The sequence below is a fragment of the Diaphorina citri genome, unplaced genomic scaffold (genome assembly GCF_000475195.1).
Source record: "Diaphorina citri unplaced genomic scaffold, Diaci psyllid genome assembly version 1.1 scaffold2372, whole genome shotgun sequence".
NCBI classification, from domain to species: domain Eukaryota; kingdom Metazoa; phylum Arthropoda; class Insecta; order Hemiptera; family Psyllidae; genus Diaphorina; species Diaphorina citri.
Genome location: NW_007379796.1, coordinates 1 through 16318, shown reverse-complemented (window position 1 = coordinate 16318; position 16318 = coordinate 1). Strand labels below are relative to the sequence as shown.

The 16318-nt window shown below is 38.6% G+C and overlaps 2 protein-coding genes and 1 long non-coding RNA gene across 3 annotated transcripts in view; 2 read left to right on the top strand and 1 right to left on the bottom strand.

The window, feature by feature from the left end:
• Positions 1-930, top strand: part of LOC103518819 (dual 3',5'-cyclic-AMP and -GMP phosphodiesterase 11-like) — a 19538-nt gene extending 18608 nt beyond the window's left edge. Inside the window, exons 20-21 of the mRNA XM_026830517.1 lie at positions 29-150; positions 505-930. Of these exons, the coding sequence (XP_026686318.1) occupies positions 29-150; positions 505-652 (270 nt within the window). The 3' untranslated portion in view covers positions 653-930. The remainder of the gene's footprint in view (positions 1-28; positions 151-504) is intronic.
• A 1204-nt stretch (positions 931-2134) lies between these two features.
• LOC113471390 lies at positions 2135-16242 on the top strand. The gene is made up of 2 exons (XR_003394111.1): positions 2135-3212; positions 15916-16242. It is a non-coding gene; the product is annotated as an uncharacterized LOC113471390 (long non-coding RNA).
• LOC103518818 lies at positions 3915-7854 on the bottom strand. Its single transcript, XM_026830516.1, has 3 exons — positions 7660-7854; positions 5852-5975; positions 3915-4122 (listed from the first exon to the last, which is right to left on the bottom strand). Exons 1-3 carry the CDS (start codon positions 7794-7796, stop codon positions 3934-3936), a joined length of 450 nt encoding a protein of 149 aa, XP_026686317.1. The 5' UTR covers positions 7797-7854; the 3' UTR covers positions 3915-3933.
• Positions 16243-16318: the final 76 nt, after the last annotated feature.

The following is a 16318-nucleotide window of genomic DNA, read 5'->3' as shown; positions in this document are numbered from 1 at the left end:
AAATAATAAATGTGTTGATATGTTGCAGGCATTCGCAGAACTGTCGGATAAACTAGAGCCCCTGGTGGAGGGAGTGCGAAGTAACAAACAGCACTGGCTGGAGATAGCGGCTGAGAAGAGAAAACAAGATGAGCGAGAGAGATGTGCCGAGTCCTAGACAGAGATAGAATGATGGACCTCATTTCAGATATATCATAATCCGTAGACTTTACGAAATGTGCAGAAATACTCCAAATTACTTACACAATTGAATTATAAGTATTTTTAATTGAAAAAATAATAAAAAATAAACTGGACGCCACAGGTAACGAAACTTTTGAACCAATCCAAAGGCACCTTTGTGACGTGTTCTTTACTTTCCCATTGGTTCCCGAAAACTCTTATTGGTCCAATTTCATAAAAACTGACCAATGAGGAGTCAGAAAAACAAAACACTTCCACTTACACTTGGGAGCAAAAATATTCGGACCCGAATAATATCAAAATAATGGACGCACAATAACAATGTGTTGATATGTTGCAGGCATTCGCAGAACTGTCGGATAAACTAGAGCCCCTGGTGGAGGGAGTGCGAAGTAACAAACAGCACTGGCTGGAGATAGCGGCTGAGAAGAGAAAACAAGATGAGCGAGAGAGATGTGCCGAGTCCTAGACAGAGATAGAATGATGGACCTCATTTCAGATATATCATAATCCGTAGACTTTACGAAATGTGCAGAAATAATCCAAATTACACAATTGAATTATAAGTATTTTTAATTGAAAATAAAATAATAATAAAAATAAAAAATAAACTGGACGCCACAGGTAATGAAACTTTTGAACCAATCCAAAGGCGCCTTTGCGACGTGTTCTTTACTTTCCCATTGGTTCCCGAAAACTCTTATTGGTCCAATTTCATAAAAACTGACCAATGAGAAGTCAGAAAAATAAAACACTTCCACATACACTTGGGAGCAAAAATATTCGGACCCGAATAATATCAAAATAATAGGTTAGGTTATACATGGGTTTTACCCGTTAATTTGTTAATCAATCAATCAATCAAATAATGGACGCACAATAATTCTTCAGACCTAGATTTTTGTCAGAGCTCATTCTCTCTTCTGCTTTCAGACTGGAAGGTTCTCTCTGCTCTCTCTCTCCTCTCTGTGAAAAACTCTTATTGGTCCAATTTCATAAAAACTGACCAATGAGGCCACTTACACTTGGGAGCAAAAATATTCGGACCCGAATAATATCAAAATAATGGACGCACAATAATATTAACAAAGGTAGGTACCTAGCTACCTAGGTGGGAGGTAATATTGATTTTGAAACAGTTCCTTTGAAAGTCTATCTCTTACACATACCTACATGATAAAGTAATCAGATTTCACTTTGATCGAAAATTAGTAAAAAAAAAAAAAAAGTATCGAAAACAGTCAATTAGATAGGTATTTCAATTTCATTTCTCAATTGTTACCGAAATTATTGCTTCCAAGTGTACATATACGAGTAACATTTATATAAATCCCATATTTTACCATTTTTTAAACCCGAAAAATAAAGTTAACGTTTCTACTCCCACTATTTACTTTTTGTTAACCCTATATATTTAGGTACCTAGGTGGGAGGTAATATTGATTTTGAAACAGTTCCTTTAAAAGTCTATCTCTTACACATACCTACATGATAAAGTAATCAAATTTCACTTTGATCGAAAATTAGTAAAAAAAAAAAGTATCTAAAACAGTCAATTAGATAGGTATTTCAATTTCATTTCTCAATTGTTACCGAAATTATTGCTTCCAAGTGTACATATACGAGTAACATTTATATAAATCCCATATTTTACCATTTTTTAAACCCGAAAAATAAAGTTAACGTTTCTACTCCCACTATTTACTTTTTGTTAACCCTATATATTTTTTTCTTCCCACTTGGGGGATACGAACTCAGGTCTTCCAATACCCTGGTAGAGTGTGCTAACCGTATAGCTATTGAGAATTATATTTATCTCTTCCCTTGTAGAAATTGTGTTAACTAGGTGTCAAATTAGAGGTAGATTTTGTGAAAATTTATTTATTTATTTTCGTTTGTGTGGACTCTTTATAAACTTTGTGTAGATTTTGTGAAAATTTATTTATTTATTTTCGTTTGTGTGGACTCTTTATAAACTTTGTTTAAGTGGATAATAGCTAAATTCCTGTAGGAAATTTGTTTTTGGAGGTGGGTATTTAGCTAACTAAATTCCATTGGGAACCTTGTTTTTAAGGTGGATATTAGCAAAATCCCTTTACATATTAACATGTTTTTAAAGGCGGGTTTTTACCTAAATTCCTTTAGGAAGTGTGCTATTTATCTTATTTCTATTCTACCTTTTCCTATAGTTCAGCTCGGAACTTTAGTGTCAAATGATAATTGTGTCTGCCATAATGTAGGTCATTGCTAGATGAAATGTAGGACTGTTAGTTTTATGATTGAAAAATTGAAACCCAGGCGACCATTTCAGGTCTGGTTAGAAATAAGTGTGTAAAATCTCGCCTGGAAATTTAGTAGGTACAGTCGAACCTGGATTATTGAGAAAACTGGTTGGTTCAGGGGGAAAAATCTTTAATGGAGAAGAATTGACCTCTTTGATTGAGAAAAAAATTGGAGGTTTCAGCCCGTCTGACTTCTGCATTTGAGCTCTCTCCAACCTCTGTAAGTCTGATACGAGAATTTTCTTCGGAAAAAATATTGGGATTTGAGCTCTATTGTATACCTCTATAAATGAAAAATCTCACAAAACTTGTTTAAATTAAGAATAATTTTGTTCTTCCCTTGAGTCCTCAATAATCCAAGTTCACCTGTATAAGAGAGCAAACCAGTCAACCAATAATTTGTTTATTTTTCATTTATTTATTTTTTTCTTTTGGTCAGGTGTTTACGTATGGAACACTCAGGTTAAGCTACGTCGAGTATGGCTCGCACCGAGATGGGTGAGCTATTTGGAGGCATATTCAGTAGCATGTAACGACTCAGCGTTGCCTAACTTGTGTGTTCTATGCAGCTAAGGCTCTGGCTAATCCTATACTTACCTTGTTGTAAAACTTATGTTTAATTTTGTTGAACTCTAAAACCAAACTTGAGTTGTGTTCTTCAATCATTTTTAGGTCGAAAATAATCACTGAAGCTAAGCAACGCTGTGCGTGGTTGCTAGCTGGACGGGTGGCCGTCCCGGACAACAGGTACTGTTATATCGGGGTGCACTCAGCCTTGTGAGAATATTTGAGAAGCTAGTTGACTTTAAAAGTATCAGTGTGTCAACGCCGTTTTTATTTCACAGCAAAGAAACAACTGCTATATTAGATGCATATGGTCTTTGTCGTAGCATGCCCATCCCGTAGTATGTATTGTCCCTCATCAAGCCTGATATGACCGTAGCAGTTTCAACGCTGTAACGCTGTATCTTACATGCCACAAAGAGACCTCCAATGATTGAAGAATACGCCCAAGTTTGTCCAATATCCCGACCTGTTAGTTTCTAGCTTGTAGCTTCCCTTGTATACTTGATTATATACATGCTATGCGCATTTATATGTCATAGCTACTCATTTTCCTCACGAGGCTGAGTGGGCCCCGCAACGGCCAGTCACGGAATCAATCCTTTGCAGATACAAATTTCTTGACCCCGCCGGGAATCGAACCCGGGTCTCCCGCGTGCAAGGCGAGTGCAGTGACCACTACGCCAACTTGACCCCGCCGGGAATCGAACCCGGGTCTCCCGCGTGCAAGGCGAGCGCAGTGACCACTACGCCATGGGAGCTGACTATTAAAGTCACTGTATAAATGCTTAGATTTTTAGTGATGGGGGGTTTTAGCCTCCATTTGACGACAAGCTACCCCCCCCCTCCTCACATTAAATTCATTCAGCCTGACTAGGAAATCGTCGAGTTAAAATCTAGGAATTCACGTCGTTCTTAGAACAATGCTATTACCACTTACCATCAGTAGATCAAACATGAACTCAGTATCAATGTAGAGTTTCATATTCTCGTATCGCAACGTTGCATTTCCTCTCCTTGATATTGAGTTGAGATTATGAATGATTCCATTCCTCATGAGGAATTGACCGGATAATGATAGGATCCACACTTTCTGTACAGGGGAAATATTTATTTTTATTACACAATAAACGGTTGTGACCCTGTGCTATCTATTACAATTTCATGTTTCTAAGGCCAGCTACGCACTATCAGGTAGACCTGACAGGTACGCCTGAAAAGGTCCGTCTGTCAGGTCTACCTGATACCTGATGAGCACACACTATCAGGCGGACCTGATCAGGTGTACCTGTCAGGTCTACCTGACGGTGAGTGGTTGGCCTGACCAGTGACGCTTGAGGTTTTACCAGCTTCTTAATGACCCTACCCAGCATTACAGCATTACGCCATTGCTAGATGGCAGGTGGTCACCCATACGGATACCAACCACGCTCAACATCGCTTCAGTGATCGTGCTTTCGCCGTTAGCTAACTTACCCCTTATTGAAAGCAACGTTTCTACATCAGATGTTTTGTTATCAAGCCGTAATCGTAGGTAAATGAAATGGGCGGATGTTAATTTGTTTATCACTGTTATCACCTATTATTGTTTATAGGTAATACCTACTCGTCCTTCCTACAATTCCATCGCTATATCTATATTCTAAAGGTATGGACTTTGGCTTGATCATCCAGAACACACAGGAGACCATTGGGTTTCCCCTCGACCAGCTGCAGACACAGCGTATTGTCCGAGAATTCAATATGGCGCCAACGAATTCCCTCCTTATTCTATTCTATTCTATTCTATTCAAAACTTACTTGGCTTGATCATCCAGAACACACAGGAGACCATTGGGTTTCCCCTCGACCAGCTGCAGACACAGCGTATTGTCCGAGAATTCAATATGGCGCCAACGAATACCCTCCTTGTTGTATTCTTCCTGTTCGTATTGAAACACGTGCTGGTTGAAGTAGTACTGCAGGTGTTCGTTGGCGTAGTTGATGCACAGCTGCTCGAAACTACCAACGAAAAATTAAATGAAAGAAAAATTTTAGTTTGGAAAAAAATAAGCGGAAAGTAATTTAAGTAAAAAAATAATTGGAGTAAAAAGTACCGTAAAAAGTTAGAGAGCAACTAACTGCCAAAGAAAATTTGCGAAACAAAATTTGGTTGGACTGTGACAGCGAAAAATTTAGTAAAGAAAAAGAGTTTTGTTTTTTTGTTTTTTTTTTTTTTTTTTTTTTTTTTTTTTTTTTTTTTTTTTTTTAAGAGGTTTGACAGAGGGAACTTTAACTGCTATGGTCTTATCGTCCCGAAATCGAGGAGAGAAGGAAGACAGGATAGGAGAAAGCCAGCCGTTCCGAGAACGAACATTATCCCATCAGGATAAAATCCGCCCCGGGCGGGAATCGAACCCGCGGCCTAGCGCTTACAAGGCAGACACACTACCAACTAAGCTAATTAGGCTGGCGATCCCATTTTAGTTTAGGACTATTGCACTGTGTAGATGGCCGAGTGGGTATCGCACTAGGCTTGCACATTGCACCGGAAGTCCTGGGTTCGATTCCACAAAGGAGACACTTAGTAATGCTGTGGTAACCAACCTCAGTGGTGCAGTGGTTAGCGCGGTGGACTCTGGATCTGGAGGTTGGTAGTTCGAGTCCACGTCAAGTCATAAAATTTAGCGTAGTGCATTAAGCAGGGGACGACATTTGTGACAAGCATTTATGCTCAACACAATTCCTAATGCTGTGGTACACACAAAAGACGTGAAAAAGCTCTCTGCTTTACCAGAAAGACTTCATGATTTGATTGACTTTTCTGATCCAGGACAACTCACCTCATCAAATCTCTCGACAACATCAGGTAAAGGATAGGGGTCTATATTGTGCAGACCTTGCCTCACTACAATGACTAGGATGTCAATATATCTGTTGATGTTCATGGAAATGGTCTGCACTTGTCTGCAATGGAAAATGTAATCGGCTTATTCCCTGTGTACAGTCTCAGTCAGAAAGGAAGCTTCCAAAATACTTTTTTTATTATTATTCTTACGTATGGGTAGGTGCGTGCGTTGTCCACCTAGATCTGTGACTCTCACGAATATCGAACCACTAATTGCAAGTCCACCTCGCTTGTTACTGGACCTGTGTTTATAGGATGATTCAAAATGGCGATTTGTGTTTCGGTCGTGAAGCTATATTGGAACACCATTAGTAGTCAAAATTCATGAAAGCAGATCGGATTTTTTTTTTTGGGAAACCCTTTATAATGAAAAATTCATAAAAGCCGATTGGATTTTTTTTTTTTTTTTTTTTTACGAATAAGATAATGTAAGTGGTATTTACTACGATACTATTGTAGAAGAAAAAATAAACATCACCTCTATGAAAGGAAGGTAAACAAACCTGAACAAATTTTATAATAAATATCTGACCTATTTTGAAACGAACCTATTATTCACACTTATCTTGAAGTTTTCCAATATGGCTGCCATCGGTCCACTCACCTCACATCTATATTTTTCCTCTTTGTTAATTATTTTAAGAAACACGTTTCTCCTCCTAATGAAATTGAAAAAAATGTTTGAAAAGAAAATAACACAGAACACAACACAAACTACCAGACCAATCTGAAATAACAACACTGGTACGTACATGATGCACTAGATCCCGAGTCTATGAACTATCTGGCTATTATGTTATACCGCAGGGAGTACGTACATTATAGTCCAGGCACTACAGCTAAGGAAATACCGCCAGCCTAGTTCGCTTGGGGGGTAGCGCGTCTGCCTTGTAAGCGCGAGGTCGCGGGTTCGATTCCCGCCCGAGGCGAACTTTATCCTACATAAGATTTGTTCCAGCCAGCCTAGATAGCTTGGTTAGTAGCGCGTCTGCCTTGTAAGCGCTAGGCCGCGGGTTCGATTACCACCCGGGGCGGATTTTATCGCGAACGGATAATGTTTGTTCTCGGAACATCTGGTTTTCTCTTATCCTGTTTTTCTCTCTTCTTCTTTTTTTTTTCTTTTTTTTAAGAGGTTTGACAGAGGGAGAAAAGAAAATAAAAAAAGAACAAATAGTATTTATCAACCTTTTTTCTAAACCCAGTTGTTCATTCTTTATTTTTAGATTCGAATATTCAATATTAGCTGCCTCTCATTAGGCATGTACTTTTGTTACATGAATTCTATTGCAGCTCGGATCAAACCCACGCTCTCCTATTGACCAGGCAAACGCCGTGACTACTATAAAACTGATGTTCCAACATAAAATAAACCCTTACCGTGTTTGCAAATATCCATTATCTAGGACGCGTTCCTGTAAGCACTTCACATTTTGCAAAAACAAAACAACTCTATGAGACCGTCAACGTGTGTAGCGGAAAAAGTTTGAGACTGAGGTCAAAAACTTTGGACAAATTACTTAAAAAAAAGAGATTCGTTACTTCTAATTTTACATAAAATTGGACGAAAGGAAATAGATGAACAAGGGTAAAAATAATTAAAAATAAAAACATTGGAGGGGAAAAAACCCTCGTCAACAAAAGTCAATCTTACCTCGTCACATAGTAATACTCATGTTTAAGCTCCTGAGTATCCCTCCTAGTAACATTGGTATCCTGCTCCGTAGCCCTAACACAGAACATTACCTCGTCACATAGTAATACTCATGTTTAAGCTCCTGAGTATCCCTCCTAGTAACATTGGTATCCTGCTCCGTAGCCCTAACACAGGACACAACACAAACTACCAGACCAATCTGATATAACAACACTGGTACGTACATGATGCACTAGATCCTGAGTCTATGAACTACCTGGCTAGTATGTTATACCGCCGGGACTACGTTACATTATAGTCCAGGCACTACAGCTAAGGAAATACCGCCAGCCTAGTTCGCTTGAAGGGTAGCGCGTCTGCCTTGTAAGCGCGAGGTCGCGGGTTTGATTCCCGCCCGAGGCGGACTTTATCCTACACAGATAAGATTTGTTCCAGCCAGCCTAGTTAGCTTGGTTAGTAGCGCGTCTTCCTTGTAAGCGCTAGTCCGCGGATTCGATTCCCACCCGGGGAGGATTTTATCGCGAACGGATAATGTTTGTTCTCGGAACAGCTGGTTTTCTCTTATTCTGTTTTTCTCTCTTCTATTTCTGGACGATAAGACCTCCGCTGTTAGATAAGACTTTAACTGGTTTGGAATGGTCTCCCAAAAAGATTGGTACTCTCTAAGATAAGCCATTCATGCTCAGACAGACCTAGGTCTGTCAGATCTGGATCTCGAACTTTTTCCGCCATTCACGTTCAGACGCACTGAGAAAACGAGGTCTGTTAGAGCGCGAGTGGCAGTCTGAGCATGAGGGCGGGAATCGAACCCGCGGCCTAGCGCTTACAAGGCAGACGCACTACCAACTAAGCTAACTAGGCTGGCTTTTCTCTCTTCTATTTCTGGACGATAAGACCTCCGCTGTTAGATAAGACTTTGACTGGTGTGGATTCAATTTCAGACAATTTTTATGGTCTCCCAAAAAGATTGGTACTCTCTAAGACAAGCCATTCATGCTCAGACAGACCTAGGTCTGTCAGATCTGGATCTCGAACTTTTTCCGCCATTCACGTTCAGAGGCACTGAGAAAACGAGGTCTGTTAGAGCGCGAGTGGCAGTTTGAGCATGAGTGGAGGGCATAACTACAGCTATTCAGCTCCGTTTACTATGCCCATAGGTGCTTTATTTTGTCGTCTGTGTCGTAGCATGTCCATCGCGTAGTATGTTCCTCATCCGATGGGCGGGACTAGATCAGGGCCTGGAATCACTCTCAATATTTCCCTCTCTTATCAATGAGTTAACTATTAACCATGCACTCCTGTAAGGTAACCCTTGAACCTATAACTACAGCTATTCAGCTCCGTTTACTATGCCCATAGGTGCTTTATTTTGTCGTCTGTGTCGTAGCATGTCCATCGCGTAGTATGTCCCTCATCCGATGGGCGGGACTAGATCAGGGCCTGGAATCACTCTCAATGTTTCCCTCTCTTATCAATGAGTTAACTATTAACCATGCACTCCTGTAAGGTAACCCTTGAACCCTGATGATTACTACAAATTGTACGCGTCTCTACTTTTTATCACAATTTGTGAGAAATTCTCTCTCCCTTCCTAGAACCTGGCAAGTTCACACGTGGAAAACATAATTATGTAGGTAGGTAGGTAGCTTCATAATTTTAAAAAAGTTGTAGCCAGCCTAGTTAGCTTAGTTGGTAGCGTGTCTGCCTTGTAAGCGCTAGGCCGCGGGTTCGATTCCCGCCCGGGGCGGATTTTATCCTGATGGGATAATGTTCGTTCTCGGAACGGCTGGCTTTCTTCTATCCTGTCTTTCTTCTCTCTTCGATTTCGGGACGATAAGACCATAGCAGTTACAGTTCCCTCTGTCAAACCTCTTCAAAAAAAAAAAAAAGTTGTAGACTGTTTTTCCCCCTCTTTTTCCCTCCGGAAAAGTAGTAAAAACAGACTAAGGATCCTTACTATAATAGGTATTCTTATATGATCATTAATTAAATATGTTTTAGGTAGATATAGATAGTTTCCCCCCCCCATCTTAAATTGCGACGTTGCCGTTATGAAATTTTTATTTTTATCTTGTGTTCAACTAACACTTCTTCCCCTCTCCGGCCCAGATTTCAGAAATTAAACCCTTACCGTGTTTGCAAATATCCATTATCTAGGACGCGTTCCTGTAAGCACTTCACATTTTGCAAAAACAAAACAAAAAAAAATGGACTTAGTTCGATTAACCTGGTCCACAGATTATTTCTGTACACAAAATATCCACTCCGAGGCTTAGATGTAGCGGCTAACAGGCCTAAAGTTTGGGTTAAGCTTATTCTCATACAACTATAGACTGGTCAACGCATCAGACTTGCTTATTCAAGAAGAGAATCTCTTTAGGAGGCAAATGTTCATTGATAATTCTCTTCATTACATCTTGCAACAGGATGAGGAGTTTCTCCTCGTACAGTGTTGCCAACCAGTTGATGACAGGATTCGCCAACCAGTCTACCAGCTTGGACACATACACTTGTACTTTGACATCACTGTGGGAAATTTGGCAACAGTGTTAGAAATAGTTTGACGTAAGGTGGGCGTGGTGTAATACTAAATGGGCGTGGTCTAATACTAAATGGGTGTGGTCTAATAATAAATGGGCGTGGTCTAATACTAAATGGGCGTGGTCTAATACTAAATTGGTGTGGCCTAATACTAAATAGGCGTGGTCTGATACTAACTGGGTTTAGTCTAATACCAAAAAGGCGTGGTCCAATACTAAAGGGGCGTGGTCTAATAATAAATGGATGTGTTCTAATGCTAAAGGGGCGTGGTCTAATACTAAAGGGGCGTGGTCTAATACTAAAGGGGCGTGGTCTAATACTAAAGGGGCGTGGTCTAATACTAAAGGGGCGTGGTCTAATACTAAAGGGGCGTGGTCTAATACTAAAGGGGCGTGGTCTAATACTAAATCGGCGTGGTCTAATACTAAAGGGCCGTGGTCTAATACTAAAGGGGCGTGGTCTAATACTAAATCGGCGTGGTCTAATACTTAATGGGCGTGGCCTAATACTAACTGTGTTTAGTCTAATACCAAAGGGGCGTGGTCTAATACTAAAGGGGCGTGGTCTAATACTAAAGGGGCGTGGTCTAATACTAAATGGGCGTGGTCTAATACTAAATGGACGTGGTATAACACTAAATGGACGTGGTATAATACTAAATGGACGTGGTATAATACTAAATGGGCGTGGTCTTATACTAAATGGGCGTGGTCTAATACCAAATGGGCTTGGTCTAATACTAAATGGGCGTGGTCTAATACTAAATGGATCTTACCCTTTTTCCATTAGCTCCAAAGATTCCAGATGCATTTGTTCTGATTCCAAGTCGAACACAAATACAGAATGGAAAACCAAATCCCTTGCATATCCCGTCATATAACCACGGGGTCCTATGGACACAATCTCACTGACAAACGTGTAATCGAACTGAGAACAAGGAAGAAGAAATTTGGCTTCAATGTCGAGTTTTAGGGCCGACCACTGTCTGATGGATCTCTAGGTCTGTCATACCGCTGGAACGTGTGTGGCAGAAAAAGGTTCGACCCATCTAAGAGCTTTTTCCGCCACACAGGTTCTTATCTGCTGGAAGTGAAGAAAACAATCGTAGAAATGGGAGAAACAGAAATGGCAAGACTTTGAAGACAAGTGCCTGGTGCAGCGTTTGCACAGACCTAGAACTCTCCGTCAGTCGGATCTTGAGTGACCGGGCCTGGGCCATTTTTGTTTTTGGAGGTTTAATGTCAGTTTCCCCCTTGCTAAAGCTGGCGAAATTTCCCGTAAGTACACTAAAGGAATAGCCAAGGTTGAGTGTGAAGGGCATCCAATCTTGAAAATTTTGTAACCCCAACCAAACATCAGCCCGAAGCAAGCACCCTAGCTAGGGCTGATTGAGAGGCTGTCGAAAAACACTGACCCGTCTGAACACGAGAAAAGGCGAAAAAGAAGAAGAAGAAGAGGTTTACATTAAAAAGTCACAAGATAATTTATTAAAATCCAAATAATTTTATAATTAAATAAAATAGGTATTTTCCAAATCATAATTATAAATATGTGTGGCTATGAATAAATAGAATGTCTACACACGAAAATTCAAAGCTAGGTACATAATGATTATTGAGAAATGAGAAAAAATGCTTAAAAACAGTACCTAACATGTTTTTGGTAGTAGGTGTCTACGTTTTTGTAACCTACAAATCCAGTTTTAGGTAAATGAGTACCTAAGTACTTATATCATTACTTACCTACATACTCAAGTATTTATTAAATTATATTTTTATTTCGACTACCAATAAAGTAATATTTCAATTTAATAATAAATAAAAACTTTACTCTGAAAAATGAACTGAAATCTACCAAGTTCAAGACAATCAGTTGAGCTTTAGACTGTTTCATGTATGAAATTCAGTAGGTAGGTTGGTGCCCCTGCACCTATGAATATCTACAGTCAAGTTCAAGAAAGAATGGAAGAAATTAAAAATATTGCACAATGATAATATCCAAAACTCGAAATGTTTGTCTTGAAAATATAAAATTGATTCTAGTCAAGCTAAGATAAGTCTCTTTGGGATAAAAATGAATAAGGCATAGTTTGAACACAAGTGAATCTGAGGGAATTTTGACAATTTTGTACTAATGAGTAAGAACATGTGAATTTTTACCCTGGAAAGATTTTATAAGAGGGAGGTACCTACTATAAATCCACATATTCATAATCTATTGACTCTATTGGACCCAAAAAATAAACCATATCTGAATATGTCAAAAATATAAATTTTAATCAACTGTTATTGTTGTTTTTAATGGAAATTGATAATAAACATTGACATTTTTTCATGTGGACAAGAAAAGTAATGTTTTCTTTCACTTCCTACCGTAGTTTGAAAAATTAAAATGTTTGTGTAAAACATCCAAATACCTAGCTTTTATTGTTTAAATGAGGGAACAGCAAAAAATAACAAGAAGTATAAAAAATAATCAACTTTTCCTTAACACAGGATAAGTCATATTCTGCCAAAAATATGTTGACATTTTTTCATGTGGACAAGAAAAGTAATGTTTTCTTTCACTTCCTACCGTAGTTTGAAAAATTAAAATGTTTGTGTAAAACATACAAATACCTAGCTTTTATTGTTTAAATGAGGGAACAGCAAAAAATAACAAGAAGTATAAAAAAAAATCAACTTTTCCTTAACACAGGATAAGTCATATTCTGCCAAAAATATACAAATATTTTTGGAGAACGCTTTTCATCCAAGCCACACAAAACACAAACTGGATGCAGCTATGTATTTATAGGTACCTATGATTGTTAATATTAATCTAAACTGTTATCAATATAGGTACCCAGATCTAAATAATTATAGAAATATAGGTAAGTATAATTATTAAATAACTACCCTATTCAGGCAAAAATATAACAAGATCGAAGATCTTTTCAAAGTTCACTTTACAAAAAAAAACTACAGTCGAGTGCCAAGATTTCTGGACAGTTTGTATTTCCAGCTCCACTTTATTTTAACATTTATTTTTGAATATCTTGAAATAATTTACGTCTATCGTGTGTCAATCTTAGATTTATCAACACATAATTTGTATTTCAATATTTAGATTTATTAATGAAATTAGGAATTAAAAATTATTCACTTCTCATATTTTTGGTTACACTGTATTTTTTACTTTCTATTACCTTTACGTATAGGGAACCTATACAAGGTAATGAGAAAGTATTGCAATCGGTCCAAATTTTCAAAATCGGGAAATGGGTGGAAATATCCGTTTTGGGGTCCCCTGATTCCAAAAAAGTGGTTTTTAGCCCATGGTGTACAATTGTAAAGATTTGAAGCTTGAGCTTTTGAAGAAGCTGTGAAGAGTGTGAAGTGAAGACCAAAGTCCGAGCTGCAATGGTTTCTTACGAATTGTATGAACGCCGTGTAACTGTTTGAGTATGCAATGTGCAACATAAGAGAGGTTAGTGGAGATGTCCTTTTTAACCTACTGTAAAATGGGTTTATAGCTTTATAGAGCTTCTCCTTTTAAAAAATTCACCACACACCACTGAGAGTACTTAAAATTAAACGATCGTTAAAGAAGAAAGAATTTTTACTTTCTATTACCTTTACGTATAGGGAACCTAATCTAAATTCTATTGGATATTGAATTGACATTGGCCAATCAGATTTCTTATCTCATTGGATTAATTTCAATCTCAGCGTGTACCCCCGGACATTAGGATTCAAGCCACACAAAGATGTGCAAATATTTTGACTTTGAACAAAACTAGCAACAGAATAATGCAAAATATCGTACGTGTATACATCTACTACATCATAGTATGCTGTGCTTTACATTACAGTTGCGATTACATCTAGGAAATAAATTTAAACAAAAACAATGTACAGTAAAATATTTATATATAAAAAAAATAATAACCTTTTCTACCTGTTGCATGCGTTCCACAAAACAGAACTTTGCATTTCACACATCGCAAACGTTATGAGGTATTGACGTAATATTACAGACAAGAAACCTTTAAAAATCATTGCATAAACCATTACAATAGTTGCTGTGACGTCATAATATTGCGAAGTGTGAAAAGCAAAGCTGTAAAGTTGTTTCCAGCCCATGGTTTTGGAGACAAAACTACACTAGCTTGAAAGAAACCACATGAAGAGATACTTGAGCTTACTGAAAACTTATTCACCACTGAGTAGAGTAAGTGTACCATTTATTCGCCCACCTAAAAAACGTACCATTTATTGGCCCACCTGCCCACATTTATTTTTCTAATTTTTGTTTTTCGAAATACCACTGGTTCGATAGCAGTCTTTAAGCCCTTTCTTTTGATGAAATTGGATCTTGAAAAAGTTCGTCCAGTTCAGACTTATCTGCCGTAGACCCACAGGAGGGCCAATAAATGGTACGTTTTTTAGGTGGGCGAATAAATGGTACACTTACCCTATTATGTTAAAATTTTAAATCTGATCACTTAGAGAGATCATTTGGGAGGAGGAAGGGTGTTTCAATGAAAGGATAAGATTGAGCCTATACTTGAATAGTTCAAAATTATCGCGGTAAAATCAGAAGTAGATTTAACCCTCTCAAAAAATTATGCAATGCATTCGATAGAAAGACGTGAAGAATGATGCAACAACACTGTTATCAACTCAGAACAAGGGTTATAAGGGTGTGATTCTGTTATTTCTAGGGTGAAGTTTTGAGTCAACATAGTCGACATGTTTGTTCTTAAATCAATAGCAGTCAGCTTCTAAGATCTGATGGGCAGCCCATTGTTTCGTCGGGGCACCAAACAGACCCAAACCCATCCATATTCTCACCACAACAGCCGTTGTAGCCACATTTGTACCACCAGTATTGAAGAGGATTGCCTAATGGAGTTCCAAATTACTTGTCTGTGTTCAGGAGTTTCATTATTTGATAGGTGACACCAACCGGCACTGATACTAATCAACCAATCAGAGTAGAGTATTTTCAAAGCTGGGCAAATACTCCAGTTTGATTGGTTAATAAATATCGGTGTCGGATAGAGATCTTTTCGGTACCGGGCAAGGTGTACAGGGTCTCCTATTTAGAGAAACATCCATAACAAAACGTCTCCTGTGTTTTTATTTTCCTCATCCTAATTCGTTTAAAAAAAAGTACTCTGAGTATCGTACAAGTACAGGAAAGTATTGTTGGAGTGTACGGGACTGCTTAGGCTCGACTCAGATACAGAACAGCCAGCGTTGACACCAATAACGCCCCCAGAGTGCTTGGCGTTGCAAAACTGCCCGAGTTACACTTGTCTGTTGTGCATTCTTCACAGTGGTGGAGGGTAAACTTGTTGAGGCTATCTTCACGAAGTCGTCGACAGGCGTCCACTCCCCCTTCCTTCTTCCTCTCAACACAGCCGCGGATCACCACCGGCTCTGCACCCTTCACGTTACCTGCAAGTCAAAGGAGGTGAGTTCATGTTAAAGAAAGGAAGAAAGAAAGAAGGTAAAGAAAAAACAGATGAAGAAATTTAATTGAGACTTGAGTCGTATTTTCATTTCACAATTTGAAGGTGGTAATCGTGGGGAATGGGGAAAAGGTACAATGTCAAATTTCCCTATTTCCCACTATTACCTACCTACTAGTCCTACTACCATGAACATTGAGAATGGAAAATACGTCTTTGCTTGTTTACCGTATCCGTGAGACGGCGTGGGGGTGGAAGGAATGACGAAAAGGTTTGAAACGGCTTCCCTGGACACCTAATAATAATAATAATAATAATAATAATAATAGTGCTTCTCGGACAACAGGTACTGTTATATCGGGGTGCACTCAGCCTTGTGAGAATATTTGAGAAGCTAGTTGACTTTAAAAGTATGAGTGTTTCAACGCCGTTTTTATTTCACAGCAAAGAAACAACTGCTATATTAGATGCTTGTGGTCTGTGTCGTAGCATGCCCATCCCGTTGTATATATTGTCCCTCATCAAGCCTGATTTGACCGTAGCAGTTACAACGCTGCATCTTACATGCCACAAAGAGACTTCCAATGATTGAAGAATACGCCCAAGTTTGTCCAATATCCCGACCTGTTAGGTTCTAGCTTGTAGCTTCCCTTGTATACTTGATTATATACATATACACAAGAACATGACTTCCCTGTATATATATATTTACTTCTACATATACATTATATATTTATATTTTGCAGTCT

What these genes read in the sequence shown, in the direction of transcription:
- LOC103518818 (XM_026830516.1), bottom strand. Translation starts at nt 7,796, where the DNA reads ATGTACGTACCAGTGTTGTTATATCAGATTGGTCTGGTAGTTTGTGTT. An exon ending in GAGTATTACTATGTGACGAG is followed by an intron (nt 5,976 to 7,659) that starts GTAATGTTCTGT and finishes TTTCCATTGCAG; the next exon opens with ACAAGTGCAGACCATTTCCA. An exon ending in TTGTCGAGAGATTTGATGAG is followed by an intron (nt 4,123 to 5,851) that starts GTGAGTTGTCCT and finishes TCCCCTGTACAG; the next exon opens with AAAGTGTGGATCCTATCATT.